The 19,138-nt window shown below is 32.0% G+C and overlaps 2 protein-coding genes and 1 pseudogene across 2 annotated transcripts; 2 read left to right on the top strand and 1 right to left on the bottom strand.

Moving 5' to 3' along the window:
• The first annotated feature begins 6,300 nt into the window (after positions 1 to 6,300).
• LOC108830924 (uncharacterized) lies at positions 6,301 to 7,083 on the top strand. The gene has a single exon (XM_056998533.1). The coding sequence runs from the start codon at positions 6,301 to 6,303 to the stop codon at positions 7,081 to 7,083; it is 783 nt and encodes a 260-aa protein (XP_056854513.1).
• A 2,459-nt stretch (positions 7,084 to 9,542) lies between these two features.
• Positions 9,543 to 13,728, top strand: LOC108817985 (vacuolar protein sorting-associated protein 45 homolog). The gene is made up of 13 exons (XM_018590831.2): positions 9,543 to 9,729; positions 9,815 to 10,016; positions 10,098 to 10,177; positions 11,016 to 11,243; positions 11,364 to 11,489; positions 11,599 to 11,682; positions 11,755 to 11,896; positions 11,993 to 12,171; positions 12,450 to 12,605; positions 12,873 to 12,980; positions 13,077 to 13,198; positions 13,286 to 13,417; positions 13,520 to 13,728. The coding sequence occupies exons 1-13, from the start codon at positions 9,640 to 9,642 to the stop codon at positions 13,578 to 13,580; spliced, it is 1,710 nt and encodes a 569-aa protein (XP_018446333.1). The 5' UTR covers positions 9,543 to 9,639; the 3' UTR covers positions 13,581 to 13,728.
• Positions 13,729 to 13,750: 22 nt separating this feature from the next.
• On the bottom strand, positions 13,751 to 15,637 carry LOC108817996 (SNW/SKI-interacting protein-like; annotated as a pseudogene).
• Between the last annotated feature and the right edge of the window lie 3,501 nt (positions 15,638 to 19,138).

The following is a 19,138-nucleotide window of genomic DNA, read 5'->3' as shown; positions in this document are numbered from 1 at the left end:
AATCGGAGCCTATATCTTTGTTTTTATATGCTTTTCAAAATTCTAACCCTAAACTCTAAATCCTAAACCCCCAATTCTAAACTCTAAACCTTAAATCCTTATCTCTAAATCCTAAACCCTAAACTATATACCCTAAAACCTCAACTATAAACCCTAAATCTTTAAATCTAAACCCTTCATTAAAAATAGTGGTAAAAGTGGTTAGTGTAAACATGAAAAGTGGTAGCATATAAACTAAACTTAGAAAATCATGTGTTTTGGATTTATATAATTATAATTGTTTAAAATTTTGAATTTTAATTAATTATGATTATTGTTTTTATTTTTATGTTAATTTTGAAACTTTACTGTATATTAAGTTAACTTATACATAATGTCTTTACCTTTGTAACTTTAACTTATTTTATACTTATTTATATTTTATTATGAAATAATTTTTTCAATTGTTGTCATTTTTAGAAATATCAAATTAAAAACTATTTGGCAGATTTTCTTTGTGATTTAAAATACCATGTGGACATTCCTAATGATTTTTAATTTCCACTTATATAAAGTATTGCTTATTTGTGATACATTCAACAGTATATAATCTAAACTTTGAATTTATGTGTTTAAATTTATATTAGTTATTATTGTTTGAAAGTGCTGCTTTTGAATTCAATATTATTTGTGTTTTATATTTTTAAATTTTAGAGAAAACTATAAACATTATTTTAACTTATATATATATATATATTTGTAAGTTTGCCTTATTTGACATTAACTAATATTTTATTTTGAAATAAGCGATTTCTGGTAGTATTGATATTTTTAAAATAGCAAATTAAAATATGATTGTCATAATATGATTGGTGGTCTTAAATCATATGTGAGCACTCTTAATGGCATATATCCTCAAATTTAAGAAATGATTTTGCATATTTTTTTTGTTCTCTAAAATAAAATCAAATTATATATAGTATATGTTATTTGTGAATATTTTCAATAGTATATAACATAAACCTGAAAATCATGTGTATAAATTTATATAGTTATAATTGTTTGAAAGTCTTGTTTTTTCAAACTAAATAATAATTTTTTATTTATTTGTTAATATTGGAAAAATATAATACAATATGTTAACATTTATGTTTTTGTAATTTACTTTATTTGATATTGAGTTATATTTTATTTTGAAATAAATGACTTATAGGACATTTTTAGAAATAACAAATTAAAAATAAAAATCTTTCGCAATCCTTTTTATTCATTGTGAATTTTTAGATGATTTTTGTTACTTTTAATATTTTAACATTAGATTACTATTTATTTTTGTATAAAATATATTTTAAATTTACGATACCTAATAGAAAAATAATGTTTTGTTAATATTACGATTTTACTTTTGATTGTCAATTTTACTATAACATTTAACATTTTAAAGTGAGATGTAAAATTTTAATATTTATTTTATTAGTTTAGGTTATTATATGGAATATTAATTTCGTTTTTATTATAACTGGTGGCTATACGGATTCGTCTCGACGAGAGGAACACAATGGTGATCTTGTATGCACGAAATTCTCAACGGTTAGGAAGTGTTAGGAAGTTATGATCGATTTACTAAAACAGCGGAAACCTAAATTAGACATGTTTCAATATGCAATTCATCTATAAATATACTTTTCTATCTTTCTAATTTTAAAAAACCCATTAGCTTATTAGCCAAGATGAAATTTGGTTTTCGATTTTTGCTTATTGGTTTCGTTATACTCACAACTCTTCTACTCGGTTTGTATTTACATTCACAACTTTATTAGTATATAATATAATCATTCTAAATAAAGCTATTCTGATACCGTAGTATTATATTTACCTTTATAAATTGTACGTCTAGTTCCATAATATTGAATTTTGTAAGTTTCCAAATGATTAAGAAAGAATATCTTTAGGCTTTCAGTCTTTTTCTGTAAATATGCAAAAAGCCCTCCAAACATATATTTTTACAAAATGTTAAATTTCTATTTTAAATACAAAAACTAATTTTATGTTTTTTAACACAATTAATTTTATGTTTTATTTACTATAATAACAGGAGTAATGGCGCGTGCAGTTCCGGTGCCACAGCAAGTTTGTTTTCAACCAATAAACAAAATTGGAAATTGCAATTTAAATGGATGTAAAGCCGACTGTATCAAAAAGATGAAAAGTCCGTTTGGTGAATGCGTTTCTTTTGATGATGGGAAAAAAATATGTGTATGCAGATATCCCGTTAAACGTGATTCTCCGTGTCGTCCCTCTGATTTCTTAGCTTCACTGAAACCCAAGAAGTATTTATAATAATATTTCTACGCCCTATCAATTAAAATAATAACAATATTAATAAATTTGGTGAGGTTTGTGGCATAATAAGGGGTAGTATTATATATAGACCAGTGATTTTCCGGCGCTACGCGCCGGGTTCGTATGTTATACTTTTACATAAATTTATAAATTATTATATGGTCTTAACAAATAAAATATGTTAAATATGAAAATAAAAATATATTAAAAATGATATTTTCTGATAGTGGTTAGTGACCGTAATACATTACTTCATTTGAAGTTGTTTAGTTCAAAGTGTAATAGCATAAGTAGTTGTTACTAATCGATTTAATAAAAATAGAATAAAAAGTCGATAGTCATAACAAAATTAATTTAGTTTGAATTTAAACATAAAACAAAGTTGATGTTTTATATAGATAACATATTTATATTATTAATTATTAAAATAACTATATATGAACTATAAAACTTTTACTAATATATTTAGTTCAACTAATAGAAAGATAGAAATACGTTTCAAATTTTATAAATTCTATAAAAAATAAGGGTGAAGTGTCAATTTTTGGTAAAATAATAGGTGAGTATCTAGTATATATTTTTAAAATTACCATGTTGAATTTTAAAATATAGAGGTGCGAGTTGTATGTGTTACTTTGGTTTCAAGGTCTCTCAAAAAGATGTATCTTAAAATAAAAAAAACAATATTATTTTTTTTATTAGTTTTGTTATAATGGAAGATTTTGTGTGTGTTCATAACGAAATTCTTGTTTGTCCACCCTTATTTAGAATATCAACGAATCTTAATATGAATCTAAATATGTTTTTTATCTAAAAACTATAAATGGTTCCTAAACTCCTCTATTTAATGGACAACTTCTATTTTAACCGGAATGGAACAATTTCACCAAATCTTCCTAGTAAAAAGTCAATTTGATAATTAGTAAATGAGATGTTAGCATATATAACGATCATGAGAAAGACAATTTTCTAACTATCTGTAACATTCGGGCTTGCTGACTTATTGCATTTAGTAATGGTTTTGACAATAAATAGTTAGTGTGGTGCAAATGATTAATAGTGAGGGTGGGGTGTGGTTTACATCAATTTTAAATAATTTTAGCAACCAGACAATGTTTTTAAATTTCTCTCGGATTGGAAGTAATGATTCTTTTTTTAGTTAAGTTTTAAGAGTATATTAATCATGTTCACGGTTTTTAAAATGTAAACAGGGATAGCATGCATCAGGAAAGTTATTGGTTTCCTTGCACAGTGTAACATGGGAAGATACCATAGAGTTTATATGTCAATACCAATAGACCAAATGTTAGTCTTTTTGACTTGAATCGCCATCAATTACTAAACATTATTAGAGTGGGATGAGTGGAATCTCTAGATTGATTATATGACGGTTACGTCGATTACGTTAAAGAGGGAGAATCGTAGAAGCTCCATTCTCCATCGTCAACATCAAATACAAAAAAACTCTATAAACCAGTGTTTTGACATCCGATTCAGCCATTAAACCGGACAATTTACCGGGTCTTTGGATCATTGGGTCAACCGTAGATGAACCTCGGTTTAGTAAATGAATTAGTTTTATTATATAATAATATATTAGCTATGAAAATAAATATATAAAAACTAATTAATATTTTAAATGTTTTCAAACATAAAGTAATAGTTTGGATATGTATCTATTTTATGTTTTAAAAAAATTGAAAATACTTAACTTTAGTTTCCATTTTTGTATTTTTATTTGACATAAAAAATGTTAAGAAATAGTTTAAAATATTTAAAAAAATATGTAACATAAGAGTTATGAAATCTAAAAAAAATCAAGACATAAAATTCATAATAAATTAAACTTCCAATCCAAAACTAAAACATCATTGTAATAAATTGTCAATAACAAAAATAAACTAACACCTAACAAAGAGTTATGAAATCTAAAAATTCATAATAAATTAAACTTCCAATCCAAAATTAAAAAAATATTGTAATAAATTGTCAATAACAAAAATAAACTAACACCTAATCACAATTAACACCAAAACACATTAAATAAAGTTGAGAAAAGATTTTAATTATTAAAAAGAGAATGTCACATGACATTTTTCCCCCAAAGGAGATAAAAAAACTCAACTTTATTAGCATAGATAGATAATATGTGTGTCTTCTTTGTTTTTTTTTTTCCATTGATTAACAAAATGATTATATTAAAATTAGTAGTTTTGGCATATGTGGTTTATGCTTTTCAAAAAAATAAAAACTAATTAATCATCATCCCTAGTTTCATGGTACAATCAAATGTTCTATCTTCTTTATAAAACACATAATGGAATGGGAGAAAGAGATACCAAGAGGAAGGAGGGGAATTATTCTTACTAGGGGTGTAGCCCGCGCAAGCGCGGGGTTGTGAACGTGTATTGTAATAGGACTGAGGTTGGGTGATGAAGTGTGACACTTTTTTGTTCGTTTGGTGTTGTTCTATCTGATCACACAGAGTTTTGTTTAAATTCCTGTTTTAGCAGCTACCACTGTCACAATGTGCACAGTTTGTTTCAGCTAGATATTTTTTTTTGTTAGTAATGTTCTTAATGGCTCCCAAAGATTTTTATACGCAAAGATGGAGACATTTTTTTAACACTAAATTCATTAAATTGACAAAGGAACTATGGGTTCAGAGTATTACAGACCGTGAAAAGGTCAGAAAAAGGATCCAAAGCAAGATAAGAAAAAGATAAAAATATAAGATAGTAGAGAAGGAAGAGATAATGAACTGATCATCAGTAGATGACAGGAATCGAGAAGGTAGGAGGAGATGGAGGAGAAGGGTCATGGAGAAGATTCTTTGTCGATAAGTGACGAAAGCCAGGAGAGTCCTTGCGAGGCCACGTAGGACTGAAGTAGGAGGTCACGAACCATACTGTTTGCAATGGTAGAGGCAACAGAATTTTCCGAGGGAGGGGCAAAGCGCAGACACCATGAGACTTGTCCTTCAAGCAAGCTCTGTAGCTGGGAAAAGATGGCAGATAGGTCGGGGAATGAGACCGGCATTATGAGAGCATTCTGGAGAATCTCATAAGAGAACTCAAAAGTGACCTGATCATGGTGGAGATGGTTCATGCTTTCTTTCAACTGCCCAGAGAAGACTAAGGAGATCCGCATGAAGAGCGGAAGGTGTGTTTGAGAAGGACCTACGGCTGTGCGTTTATTGAATACCTGAATGGTTTCTCAGGATCCAGGAAGCGCCACCGATGAACCTGTCTGGAGACCATGATGAAGCAGTGTTGCATTTTAAGAACCAGAGGACCCGGAGTGTTAGGAGTATGGGGTTCAGGGTAGTTCACATGAAACCAGATATTTGCATCCTCCTTTGCTTTGAATGTTTTATTAATATATTTTCGTTTTTATTAGTTAAATTCAATGCTTTGTCAAAACATTTAATAGAGATATTAAGTTAATTACATCTAATGATTTTTCATATTATATATATATAATATGCTAATTTATGATGTTATAGTTTGGTGCTTTGATATTTTACGTAAATGTTATGAATAGACAATAGCATACAACTTAAACTTGAAAATCCTATATGTCCAAAATTAATATAGCAAAAATTTGAATGATTTAAGTTATATATTTTCGTTTTTACATGTTAAATTCGATGTTTATTTTCAAAATATTTAATATAGATATCAAGTTAATTACATTAAATGATTTTTTCCTAAGTTTATTTTATTTTCCATTGGTTCTGTTTATTTTCAACAAAAAAATGAATATTAATATTTTAAAAGTAATAATTTCAAAGTAATCATTTATAATTTTTAGTTTTATTTTTATGTTAGTTTGCAAAATTTTAGTATGTATGTCAAGTTAATTTTACTTTAATGATTTTATATTTTTTAATTCATCTAATTTTATATCTATTTCGTTTTCTTAAGAAACAATGTAAATGGTGAGAATACTTCTTTTTGGTTTGACCATTGGTGCAAAATGGGGCGTTTGAGGGATGTGTTGGGTACAAGAGGCTGTATGGATTTTGGCATCCCTGAAAATTCAACAGTGGCAGAGGTGGTTCAGAAGCATAGAAGGAGAAGGCATCGAGTTGTGCTTTTGAACAAGGTTGAAGAGGAAATAGAGAAAGTTAAACCAGAGAATCATCAAGGGAAAGATATTGCAGTATGGAGGAGTAAAGCAGAGTGTTACAAGTCGATCTTTTCTTCAAATAATACATGGATGTTGATTCGTAAAGAATACTGTACGCAGAGATGGAGCAAGTGCATTTGGTTCAAGCATGCCACGCCGAAATATTCGTTTCATGTTTGGACTGCAATGCTGGATAGGTTGTCGACTTGTGACAGGGTGTTGAGATGGAATCTTGCAATTGATCCAGTTTGCGTTTTGTGTAATCAGGAAGTGGAAACAAGAAATCACTTGTTCTTCTCTTGTACGTATTCAAGTTCGATATGGAGGAAGCTTATAGGGGGTTTGCTATGTACTGGATACACAGAAAGATGGGAGGATATAGTGGAGCTTATGCTTGAGAAAAGCTATGATCGAGTTAAGCTTTTTCTGCTGAGATACACTTTCCAGGCAGCAGCTCACTCAATATGGAGAGAGAGGAACAGCAGGCGTCATGGAGGGAAGCAACTTCCTCATGTCATGTTGGAGAAGATCATCGACAAAAACGTGAGGAATAGACTGTCATCTATCCGTCGCCTAGGTGATCAGAGAATGGAGAAGAGTTTAAGGATGTGGTTTAGCACAAGAGTTTGATTAATTGTAGTAGGTTCTTATTTTCAGCCAATTGATGCATTTCATTATGTAAAAACGTTTTTTGGATGAATACAATTTAACATTTATTCAAAGAAAAAAAAAACAATGTAAATATTGAGATTTTTCAAAGTAGGAAATAATAATGCTAATTTTCATAATATGGTTAGTGGTTTTAAATTATATTTGAACACTCTCCATAGCTTATAGCCTCTACTTTTATATAACCTCAATTTGAAAATCATATATGTCCAAAATTAGTATAGCAAAACAATTTGAATTAGTAAGATATTTTATTTTCTATTAGTGAAATTCAATGTTGATTTTAAAAACATTTAATAGAGATTAATTTAATTACATTTAATGATTTTTCCTAAGTGTACATTATTTTGCATTGATACATTTATTTGAAAGGAAACAATTTGAAATATTAATATTTTAAAAATAATAAGTTTAAAATATGATTTTCAAATTTTAGGTTTATTTTTATGTTAGTTTCCCAACTTTTAGTATGAATATCAAGTTATTTACTTTAATGATTTTCTATTTTGTAATTTATATTATTTTATATATATTTTGATTTTTAAAGAAACAAAGTTTTAGAAATATTAACATTTTAAAAATAATAAATTGTAATGAAGATTTGTCGTAATATGATTGGTCGATTTAAATCATACGTGAAAGCTCTCAATATGTGAAAAATATTTACCATTTTGGTTTCTTTTGTTAGCAAGTAGTATATATATATATAAGGTAGTGGTAAACTTATGGACATGTAATTATGTATCCAAAGGTTTATTAATGTAATTTTGGAGGATTTACAGGAGCTCCGTGGGCGAAACCATTGGTGGGAATCTAAACCGAAGAAAACAAGAAATTTGCTGTGATCAAGCAGAGGATTGTGTGATCTGTCTGGGCACATTTGAGGCAAGTGATGTCGTTTCTTAACTCGGATGTGGGCATGGCTTTCATTTTGAATCAAGAAATGGTAATGGTCAAGAACATGTGTCCTCTTTGCAAGTAGAAAGTTATATACAGTAAAACTTCTATAAACTAATAATATTGAAATTACACCAAAACTATAATTTTTTTTAATTTATCGATATATTAAATAAACCAAAACTCAATTTGGACTATAAAATGATATTATTTTATAGAGATTTTTAGTGTATGTTAATTTATAGAGTATTAATTTAAAGAGGTTATACTGTAATTGTTTTGTGAAGTTAAAAAAAAAAACTGAATATGTTTGATGTCCATTTTGAGTTGTTTTATTTTTGAGTTTTCAGTATTTGAATATTTCAAGGAACAATATGGAAGTTTTATTTAATATACTCCTTCCGTTTCATTTTACTTGTCGTTCTAGACTTCGACACACAGATTAATAAAATATTTAATTTTGTATATTTACTAGATAAAAACATCATTGCCAATACATCTAACCATATTTCAACTAATAAAAAAATAGATTAGATTAAAAAATCAATAAATTTTGCCTTAAAATCATAAAACGACATTTATTTTGAAACGATTTTTTTTTCTCTAAAATGACATTTAATTTGAAACGGAGGGAGTAATAAACAAAAAAATTCTACCAAATGTATGGCATTTCTTCCACGAGACAAACTTTACTTGTGGAAAACAAAAACGAATTGTTTTTCTTTTTGTTTTTTTTGTAATTTGTCAAAAATGGTGAAACTCTTGCAAGACCTTACTTGTGAAATGATTGTCCATTTTAATTGAAAGGAAAACATATTATTTAAGACTATCAATACTCTTATTTGTCGACCGTTGGTTTACTGATTTTCCTACCCCAACTCTTAAACTTTTTTTTGAAACACAAAAAAAATTTAAAAGTTGAGTGGGAAAATCAGTAAAGAAACTATTGACAAATAATAATATTGATAGTCTTAAATATCAACTCTTAAGCTTATCGCATTGAATTTCTTGTAAACATCCAAGAACAGCATTTTTTTTATTTTGGGTAATCAGTACAAAAATCGATTACTCCCTCTGTTTTATATTAAGTGTCGTTTTAGCTTTTCGATGCAGAATTTATTTATTTTATTCTGCATATTATTTTTCTGTTGGTTAAAATAGAAGTATGTGTATGGGTAATTGTGTTTTTATATGGAAAACATGTAAAATTAAATGATTTTTAATCTGTATGCAAAAATCTCAAACGACACTTATTCAGAAACAGAAGGAGTATTATATAACTATATATAAAGGTGGGGGAAAAATAATAAGCATAAAGTTATGAACTAAATACAAATTATTAAAGGGCGTTTTAGTATTAATAAACAGTAGTAATGTGACTTGTTAAAAAAAACAGTAGTAATGTGACTTGTACAACTAAACCGTATACAAATAAACCAATAAAATTTGATCAAAAAAAAAATAAACCAATAAATTCAAAACTTAAATTAATGTTGACAAATAAGAAATCTCCAATACACCAGGGCTCGTTTTGCAAAAAAAAAAAAAACTCATTTCTTCGTCTCGTAAGGGAAAACAGATCAGTCGCACGTACGTAGATCCGATCGAATCGAATCGACGATGGGGCTGGTAACATCCGTCCGCGATTACATAAACCGTATGCTTCAAGATATCTCCGGCATGAAGGTTCTCATACTCGACCCCGAAACGGTAAACACTAAACTCTTCTTCGTCTTCCGATTTCAATACTCTAGTAGTCTAGGGATTTTGATTTTTTCTCACATCGAATCCGTAGGTTAGCAACGTAAGCATCGTGTATTCGCAATCGGAGCTTCTCCAGAAAGAGGTTTTCCTGGTGGAGATGATAGATTCGATCTCGGCGTCGAACGAATCGATGTCGCATCTGAAAGCCGTTTATCTCGTCCGTCCGACGTCGGAGAATGTTCAGAAGCTCCGGTACCAGCTCGCGAATCCTAGATTTGGAGAATACCATTTGTGTATGTATTCAATCTTTTTTTTTTGGTCGTTTTTAAAAACTACTGATGATGATTTTATGAATTATCTTTTTTTTTTTTCAGTTTTCTCCAACTTGTTGAAGGATACTCAGATTCATATTTTGGCTGATTCTGATGAGCATGAGGTTGTACAGCAAGTTCAGGTAGATTCCTTGCTTTCTTCCTCCATGAATGTTTTGAATGATAGCTATAAAATAATTGTTATTATTGGATCAGTTTAAGCACAATGTCTCTAAAAAGTTAGGTTTCTTGGTTTTTTTTTTTTTTTAAATGCCATAGTTGTTGTGGAGTTCAGGTTTTCTGATTTTTTTTTTTTTTTTTTTGAATTGAATGTTAAATTTAATTCAAAAGAAAAATACCTTGTTACAACTATGTGTGTACTTTTCTAAACTTGCTGTAAAAGAAAACGAAAACAGAAAAAGAAATCAATTTAAAACTGCTTCAAAACTCTTTGCTTCATAATCTGTTTCACCCCTCCTTCGCAAAATAGTAAACTTGTTCCTCATCTCTTTATCTATCCTTCTACTCAGAACCAAGGAAGTAACCGGCTCTTCACCATGTTTTCTCCTGTTTCTCTCTCGCCAGATCGCATGAACTGCTGATTGAAAAACATGCCTTATTGAGAATAGACATGTTTTACTCCAGCTAGTATCACAAGACAGAAGGTTTTCTGATTTTTAACACTTGTAAGCGCGACCTAGTAGTGACGTATTTAACATAGTCCTTTTTTTGAGGAAGAGGCTGTACAAGTTCGCTTCTTCCTCCCATGATGTTTTCAGTAGGGGACTGATGCTAAAAGAATGTTTCTTGGCGTATTATTGGATCAGTATAAGGGCACTGTCTCTAAAATGTTTCTTGATTTGTGATAAAAACTGCCATAATTGTTGAGCTTAGTATTTCCTTTTCTGCTTATCTCAGGTTTTCTGATTCAAACTTGTACTGTTTAGTGGCTTGTTTAACAGTCCCTTTTTTATGTTGCAGGAGTTTTATGCAGACTTTGTTGCTGGTGATCCATATCATTTCACATTGAATATGGCGTCAAACCACCTGTATATGCTCCCAGCAGTTGTCGATCCCTCTGGTTTGCAACGCTACTCCGACCGGGTTGTTGATGGAATTGCGGCAGTCTTTCTGGCGTTGAAACGTAGACCTGTCATTAGATACCAGAGGACCTCTGATACTGCTAAAAGGATTGCACAGGAAACAGCTGTAAGTGAAATTGTGGGGCTAGCTAGCTCACTATATGTTATTTCTTCATCACCAGCTTTTGCTTAAGTCTGAAAATTTTGTGTATCCTGTATTCATTTTGAAAACACTTTTATGTTTCAGAAATTGATGTATCAGCAAGAAAGCGGTCTTTTTGACTTCAGACGCACTGAAAGCTCTCCGTTGCTGCTTGTAATTGACAGAAGAGATGACCCAGTTACCCCATTGCTGAATCAGTGGACATATCAGGTTAACTTGAGACTAAAAATGCTATTGTTGTGCTACTCTCTGGTCTATATGATCTGCCTCCAGATGTCGTACTGAATTACACTTGCTCATTGACGAGATCTTTTTGTAGGCAATGGTGCACGAACTCATAGGACTTCAAGATAATAAAGTAGACTTGAGAGCCATTGGAAGTCTTCCAAAAGATCAGCAAGTTGTGAGTCTTCTTCAGTACCGTGTTTTATTAGTTGGAAACTTTACAGCTAGCTAATGTCTCCTTTCCCGGCAGGAGGTGGTTTTGTCATCAGAACAAGATGCATTCTTCAAATCTAACATGTACGAAAATTTCGGGGATATTGGAATGAACATCAAGCGAATGGTAGATGACTTTCAGCAGGTGGCTAAGAGTAACCAAAATATCCAGACAGTAGGTAAAAATATCGCTAGTCTTAAACTATACTCCTGCAAAGACGTCCAGCTTTTGGTGCTAGTGACAATCATAATCTGTGAATGCGTTGGTTTTACAGAGGACATGGCCAGATTTGTTGACAACTACCCTGAGTACAAAAAGATGCAGGGCAACGTCTCAAAGCATGTTACCCTGGTTACTGAAATGAGCAAGCTAGTTGAAGCAAGGAAACTGATGCTGGTTTCACAGACAGAGCAGGACTTAGCTTGCAATGGTGGCCAAGGAGCTGCATATGAGGTATTGAATTTTCCATTTTCTCTGTCCCATGCGAACATCACATGTTGCATCAAGCCATCAATCGAAAATAATCGTACAGAGAAGTAGTTTGCCAGCAGGAACATGCAGAAGGTCTCACTGAATATTTTAGCATTCAGTACCTGTCACATCTCGCACTGAATTCCCGTACATATGTATATCTAGTGGGATGCAGAATCTTAACCAACATTAGATCATTGTAGCTGTTTATGCAAAGTGTAAGCACGAACCTCTGACACTCATTTCATGCTTATTTGCAGGCAGTTACGGATCTCTTAAACAATGAAAGTGTGTCTGACATCGACCGGCTACGTTTGGTGATGCTGTATGCTTTGCGCTATGAGAAAGAGAATCCCGTTCAGTTGATGCAACTGTTCAACAAATTGGCTTCACGGTCTCCCAAGTACAAACAAGGGGTACACTGTTCAAAACTTAACACCATTCAGTTTTGAATTGCATCTCTTTCTTGCACCTTTGAATAGATTCTTCCGCGTCACCTTTAAAAGTTGGAAAATGATTAATAGTTCTTCTACCACTATACTGGTTCGGTTCACCTGTTCTTTTCGAGTGTCGTCCATGGTGGTTCTAACTTATAATTCTGAATAACATGCAAAGTACCTTTCAATGTATACTTCGGCTGGACTTTTTCATATCATAACTTTCTGAATGTCACACAAGTGCAGCTTGTTCAATTTCTCCTGAAACAAGCCGGAGTAGAGAAGCGAACTGGTGATCTGTTTGGGAATAGAGATCTTCTGAATATAGCACGCAACATGGCTCGTGGACTTAAGGTCTGTATCTGAGATCATCATACCTCTCCATGAACATTGATCATCATACCTCTCCATGTATGTCGTGTTACTGATTTGTTGGGAATAAAAAAACAGGGGGTTGAGAATGTGTACACCCAACATCAGCCACTTCTGTTTCAAACAATGGAGAGCATAACCAGAGGGAGATTACGAGATGTGGATTACCCCTTTGTTGGAGATCATTTTCAACAGGGACGGTATGTGTGTCACATTAATACTCTTTTCTTTTAGTTCTTTAAACTACTTTTTTTTTACAAGAACTGCATAATTTATGGTTATCGCAGGCCACAAGAGGTGGTGATATTCATGGTGGGTGGAACAACGTACGAGGAATCACGCTGCGTTGCTCTACAAAACTCGACCAACTCCGGGATTCGGTTTATTCTCGGCGGCACCGCAGTGCTTAATTCGAAGAGGTAAGCATGAGTTCAATAAAAGGTTTTGTCTGATGTTGAATGTTCATTATCCAAGACTGTATCAGTAAGAATGTTTGATGATGATAACGATATTTGTGTCAGGTTTCTCATGGACTTGGAAGAAGCACAAAGGATATCAAGATCAGGTAGCCATATGGTGTGAAGAGGGATATAACAAACGAGACTGTGCATTAGTAGTCTATATATATAAGATTCGTCCTTATGATAAATATTTTGAGTACAGAAGAACTAAACATGATTGTGTGACCATTTTTGGAGAGACAGTTAAGAAGAAGATTGTGGTTAGGTTCTTCGAATCATTCCTACATATGACGAGATTACACTGACATCGAAATTTGGGTCTGTGTGTGTACTCATCGTGGTACAGTTTAATTGGATTGTTCTTCATACAAGAACATGAAGCTTAAAAGTACAATAGTTATTATGGTCAAAACTGTTCTGAAAGATCCAATATGGAAAGTTGAAAGATTGCATTTAACAAGTTCGCTACAACGTGATGCTGAATCAAAAGCAAAAACTAGATCATGATAACAAGACAAACCACAACATACATTTGCCTTGGAGTTCAAAGACTTTTCAACGGCCACCACCGCCACTTGCTCTAATAGTTCCACCAGACCCGATCTTATCCAAAGCCTTCTTCCATCTCTCCAAGAGGATCTCGTTCATCTTCCTTCTCAAACTCAACAGGTCGTTCTCTCTTCCCCGACCTCTCGGAAGCACCGGTGAAACCTTTGTCTGGTTTGAACCTCTCAGTGTTCTTGAGCCTATCCAGCTGCTCGTCTGCTACGTTCCCGTACATTTCCTCATCCGTATCCTTCTTCGGCTTGTACAGAGTCGAAAGAGTTTGTTGTGCAGTGAACAATCCCTTGTCATATACATTGTATTGATCGTCAGTGGAGAAACCTGAATCCATTCCCTTCTCTTGGTTGAAGAGTCTTTGGTCATACGTAACCTCCCCGCCTTTTCCTCCCGTACGCGCCATTCCAAGTGCGACTCTCTCGCTGACATCACGGTCTCTATCTCTACTGATCTTGCTCTTCTTCCCCGTAGCTTCCAGCTTTCTCTCCCCTCGTATCTTCTCCCTCCGCATCCGTCCTTCCCTTTCCTTTGGCTCGTCCCTCTCTCTTTCGGAGCGAGCTTTTTGAGCAAGAGCTTTCAGCTCCTGCTCTCTTCTTTCATTCTCCATCATTACCATCTCCTTCCGCACCTTCGACCGCATCGAAACCGCCTCTCTAGCCTTCTCCTCAGCTGCATACATACACTCCGCTAGTTTCGCAAAGCCATCGTTAATCCGAACGTCTTGCAAACCTCTTCCTCCATCAGCAGCAGCGACACGTTTATCAAGAGGGATAGCGTAACCTTTCTGATTCTTCCAGTCGGATATACAAGGAGGGATCTTCCAGTCTTGCTGGTCCTTCACCGTAACAGGCCTAGGCGGAGAATGCAGGACAGGAACGGGAGGAGAACCAGAAGGCTTAGGGACTCTCTTGTGCTTAAACTTTGGTGGATCAAGTGGATCTACAGCCATCTCCACCATCCTAATGACCCTCTCTTTAAACGCTGAAGAAGACGGCTCATACTTAATACACTTAGAGTCTTGTGCCCCACTCAATCTCCCATTCACAACCTTGTCAATAGCAGCTTTTGTTTCCTCCGTGGTCTCATGTATCTGCTTCTGCAACTCCTCCTCGTTCTTCTTCAGCACCTTGGGGGTAATATCCTTATGCTGAGAGTAAACAATCTTATTCTTCTGCTTCACAATAGCATCAAAAACAACGTTTCCTTCAACATCAACAGTAACAGGCAGAGTGTTGGACTCATGCTTATTAGATTTATTATTATTATTCTTACCCATACCAAGAGGATACTGAACAACGTGAATCTCAGGGAAAGCACCACCGTCTCCCAAGTCCTCAGGGTAGTAGTAACCTTGGCGCTTACGGTACGCAGCTTCTGCTTCGAAAGCCGCGGAGGGATTCTCGGATCCGGTGAAACGGTTTTTGAACCATGGAGCGTTGGAATGGTCGTGAGACGTCGTTGTTGATTTGGCGGGAGGAGGTGGAAGGGATTTAGGAGACGCCATAACAGTAGTGTGAGTATAGCAACGTCTGCGTACAAGAACTCACACACAGATGGCTCTCGAAAATTAGGGTTTTAACGCTTGGATGAATATTGGATTCGACCACCAAATCTCTATTTATAAACTAGGCCTGGGCCTTGTTCGGTCCCCCGATCGGGTTCGGTTCGGTGTAATCGGGTGTTCGGGTTTTCGGATCATAGAAAATAAGAACCATTCGGTATTTGGAGACTTTTGGTATGGGGTCGGTTCGGAACAAACCGGATTCGGATCGGTCCGGTTTTAATTTTCAAAACCCGCATAAACCGGACAACATATTGGATTCGGTTCGGTTACGGATTTTAACCAAAAAAAAACAAAGAACTGAGACAAACCAAATATAATCGAAGTAAACCAGATTTAACCGAAAATAACCATACAAATCCGAAGTTATCCATTGAAAACATAAGACATTAAAAATAGCAAATAGCATAAGTTTTAAACCATAACAAACTCAATCCGACACAAACTTAAAATAGATAAGACTAGGGTCAACCCGCCCTACGGGCGGGATATATTTTATTTATAATCTATATTATTACTTTTTGTATAATTTTATAGTTTGTGGTTTAGGTTTACATTTGCAAAAGATGTATGATAAAAAAAGGATCATATAACATCATATAAATAGTATAAAAAAAATAAATGATATCAGTTTGAGACAGTTATTAATAAACGATACAAAATATTTGTTTTAACTTCAGTTATTGTAGTTAGTGTTGTTATTAACTTATATTTGTCTATATTAATCTTTTTTAAGTAAGTGACGATCAATTAAAGATATACTGTATTTTTATATACGTGTAAAAATATGCAGTTTGCTCTAAACTAAAAATAATTTTAATTTTTACTATTATTTACGTTGTTCTTATTAGAAATCAAAGGTTTAATAAACTAATAAAAATATTTTATTTTTTAATTTATGTAACTATTTTATATTTTTAGTGTTTGTTATATTTTTATTAGAAAATTAAAAAATAAAAAATACTTGTCACTGCAGTTGATATCTATCCTATTATTTGCGAGTTCGATTAAATATATAATTAATTATATAATCAAAAACGAAATTTATTAATAATATTATTTATTTAAAAAAATAAGATAATTCTTATGTATTTTGTTGTTATCTTAAAATATTTTTCAATTATAAAAATTAAAATAAGATATAAAACAATTTATAAAAAATAAGTGTTTAAAATCAATATTACCTTTAATGAATTTTAAATATAATTAATTATATAATTAAAATTGATTTTTCGCAATTGAGCTCTCACGTTAAAAGTTAGAGTGGTCAAAATTGATGATATCTTTAATGAATTATGTATTATATGTATAATTAATTATATAATCAAAAAGAAATTTATTAATAATATTATTTATTTTTAAAAGTAAAATATTTATTATATATTGTGTTGTTATCTTAAAAACATTTTTCGATTAAAAAGTTGAAAATTAGACATAAAAATTTATAATAATTAAGTGGTTAAAATAAATATTGATTTTTTAATTTTATTAATTTTTAATAAGATAATTCTTATGTATTTTGTTGTTAACTTAAAAAAAACTTTAATTATAAAACTTAAAATAAGATAAACAATTTATAATAATTAAGTGGCTAAAGTCAATATTAATGAATTTTATATATAACTAATTATATATTTAAAAAATATTTTTTATTAATAATATTAGAATTTTTTAATAGGATAGTTCTTATATATTGTGTTGTTATCTTAAAATTTATTTAAAATTATAAAAATATTAAATAACATATAAACTATTTATAATTAAATATTAACCAACTAAAACCATTTTGTATAAATATATTTTGTAAAATATTTCTAACATATGAATGTTTTCTTTTAAAATATTAACACAATTATAAACATATATTATTTAATGAAATGTTATTGTAATATATATATATATATAGCTTGATGTTTGTTTTTTTTTTTTTTTGAAAACATAAATAATAAATTATCATGCTGGTTTTTGAACTAATAAAATATAAACTAATAAAATATTTGTAAGACGATCAAGCCCGCATGTGCGGGCAAAACACCTAGTTCAATACATACATTATGAATTATTTCTCATTCTTATATATTTATTTTTGAATGTGTTGGTACTTTTCTATACATTTTAAAACCTATTGATTTAGATAATAAAAACGAATCTATTTACAATTTTTTTTCTAAATTTAGTAAAATAACATAACAATCTAGAATTGATTATTTAAGTATACACATGTTTTGTTAAAACCTTTATCAAATAAACTATATCATCCAAACTTTTATAAGGTTGTACTCATTCATTTAAGCAGGAGTTTTTAAAATTATATTAATGTGAAGGGACTTGTATGATTCGTTTTCAAAGACGATCTTTTCATAGTTTTTTTTTTACTTCTTAGTTTGCATAACAGAAAAGAAATTCACAATTTTAAAAGAAAAAATAATAGACAAAGATTAGTTCGAAAAGATTAGAAGACATTTGGATTTCTTCTTCTCTCAAGGCTTGAGAGCGAGAGCAAACCCAACCTTAACTCTCTTCTCAATGGCCTTAGAGTAAACCTCTCCGGAGATGGTGATGAACGACTTTGGACGCCACTCGTGTTGGATCAGCGCGTTGGCTATACCTGCATTGTTCACTCGTGCCTTCACTGCTGTCAATGGGTCTAAGAGCGTGCTGAGCTCTCACGGTTATCGAGTTCACCTGGCTCTTCAAGTTGTAGTTCACCTCAGCTCCAACCACTGTGGGTTCACCACGTGGTAGTACGGTGCATCCAATCTCTCACCTTTGTCATTCCTGTTAAACAAAACACAACTCAAGAAAAGATCAAACCCCAAAAATAGAAAGTATAGATTGAATTATTCAAGTTCAGACACTTACAGAGTAAAAGAAGCAACCAAATCATCCTTACTGAAAATCACACCAGCATTGAAATGTTTGAAGTTGCCAGATTGTGTGTCGAAAGACACATCTGTACCAAGAGCCAACAGACTGGTCCCAATCACACTGGATAAGTTGACAACGGGGTTAGATGTAAATCCAACACTGGTGCAGATGCCTGCATGTGGGTGCAGATTTTGTAGCTCAACCTGAGAACAAACACAAACAATGGTTCGTTAAACAGATTCCACAACATAACAGAACTATATAATGAACTTTAAATGAAAGTTATGTTTTTTACCTTGGCAGATTTCTAGTCAGGCACCTTGGCGCTAACAATGATTGCCTTCAATCCAGGGATATCCTAATCATAGGTGATAGTGGTAAGGATCTGAAATAAAAACATAAAGTGACATGTCAAAAGCAAAGCTTGTATGATCTCTAAATATAATATATGAGATGATGGTTGCTTACAGAAGAATCAGAGGCAACATTGATATTAGCAGTGAAGTTCTTGTTTTTGACTTGGTAGCTACATCACACACAAACAAATCTCCCGTGTTTGTTCCACTTGTAATGTTTGCCAACAAAAATCATCACAGCACACAGAAAAAGAACATCAACTTAGCAGGATTCAATGTGGAAACAACAGGTCCGTTTCTTAGCCGTTTACCACCAACGTGGTTTCCAAGGTT

The sequence above is a fragment of the Raphanus sativus genome, chromosome 2 (genome assembly GCF_000801105.2).
Source record: "Raphanus sativus cultivar WK10039 chromosome 2, ASM80110v3, whole genome shotgun sequence".
NCBI lineage: Eukaryota > Viridiplantae > Streptophyta > Magnoliopsida > Brassicales > Brassicaceae > Raphanus > Raphanus sativus.
Note: the sequence above shows the minus strand (reverse complement) of the source record. Positions and strands in the feature narration are given on the sequence as shown.

Bases quoted from the DNA above. Each gene is read 5' to 3' on its own strand.
- LOC108830924 (XM_056998533.1), top strand. From the start codon at position 6,301: ATGGGGCGTTTGAGGGATGTGTTGGGTACAAGAGGCTGTATGGATTTT.
- LOC108817985 (XM_018590831.2), top strand. From the start codon at position 9,640: ATGGGGCTGGTAACATCCGTCCGCGATTACATAAACCGTATGCTTCAA. The intron at 11,683-11,754 runs GTGAGTCTTCTT...CTTTCCCGGCAG, and splicing joins TTCCAAAAGATCAGCAAGTT to GAGGTGGTTTTGTCATCAGA. The intron at 11,897-11,992 runs GTAAAAATATCG...TTGGTTTTACAG, and splicing joins CCAAAATATCCAGACAGTAG to AGGACATGGCCAGATTTGTT.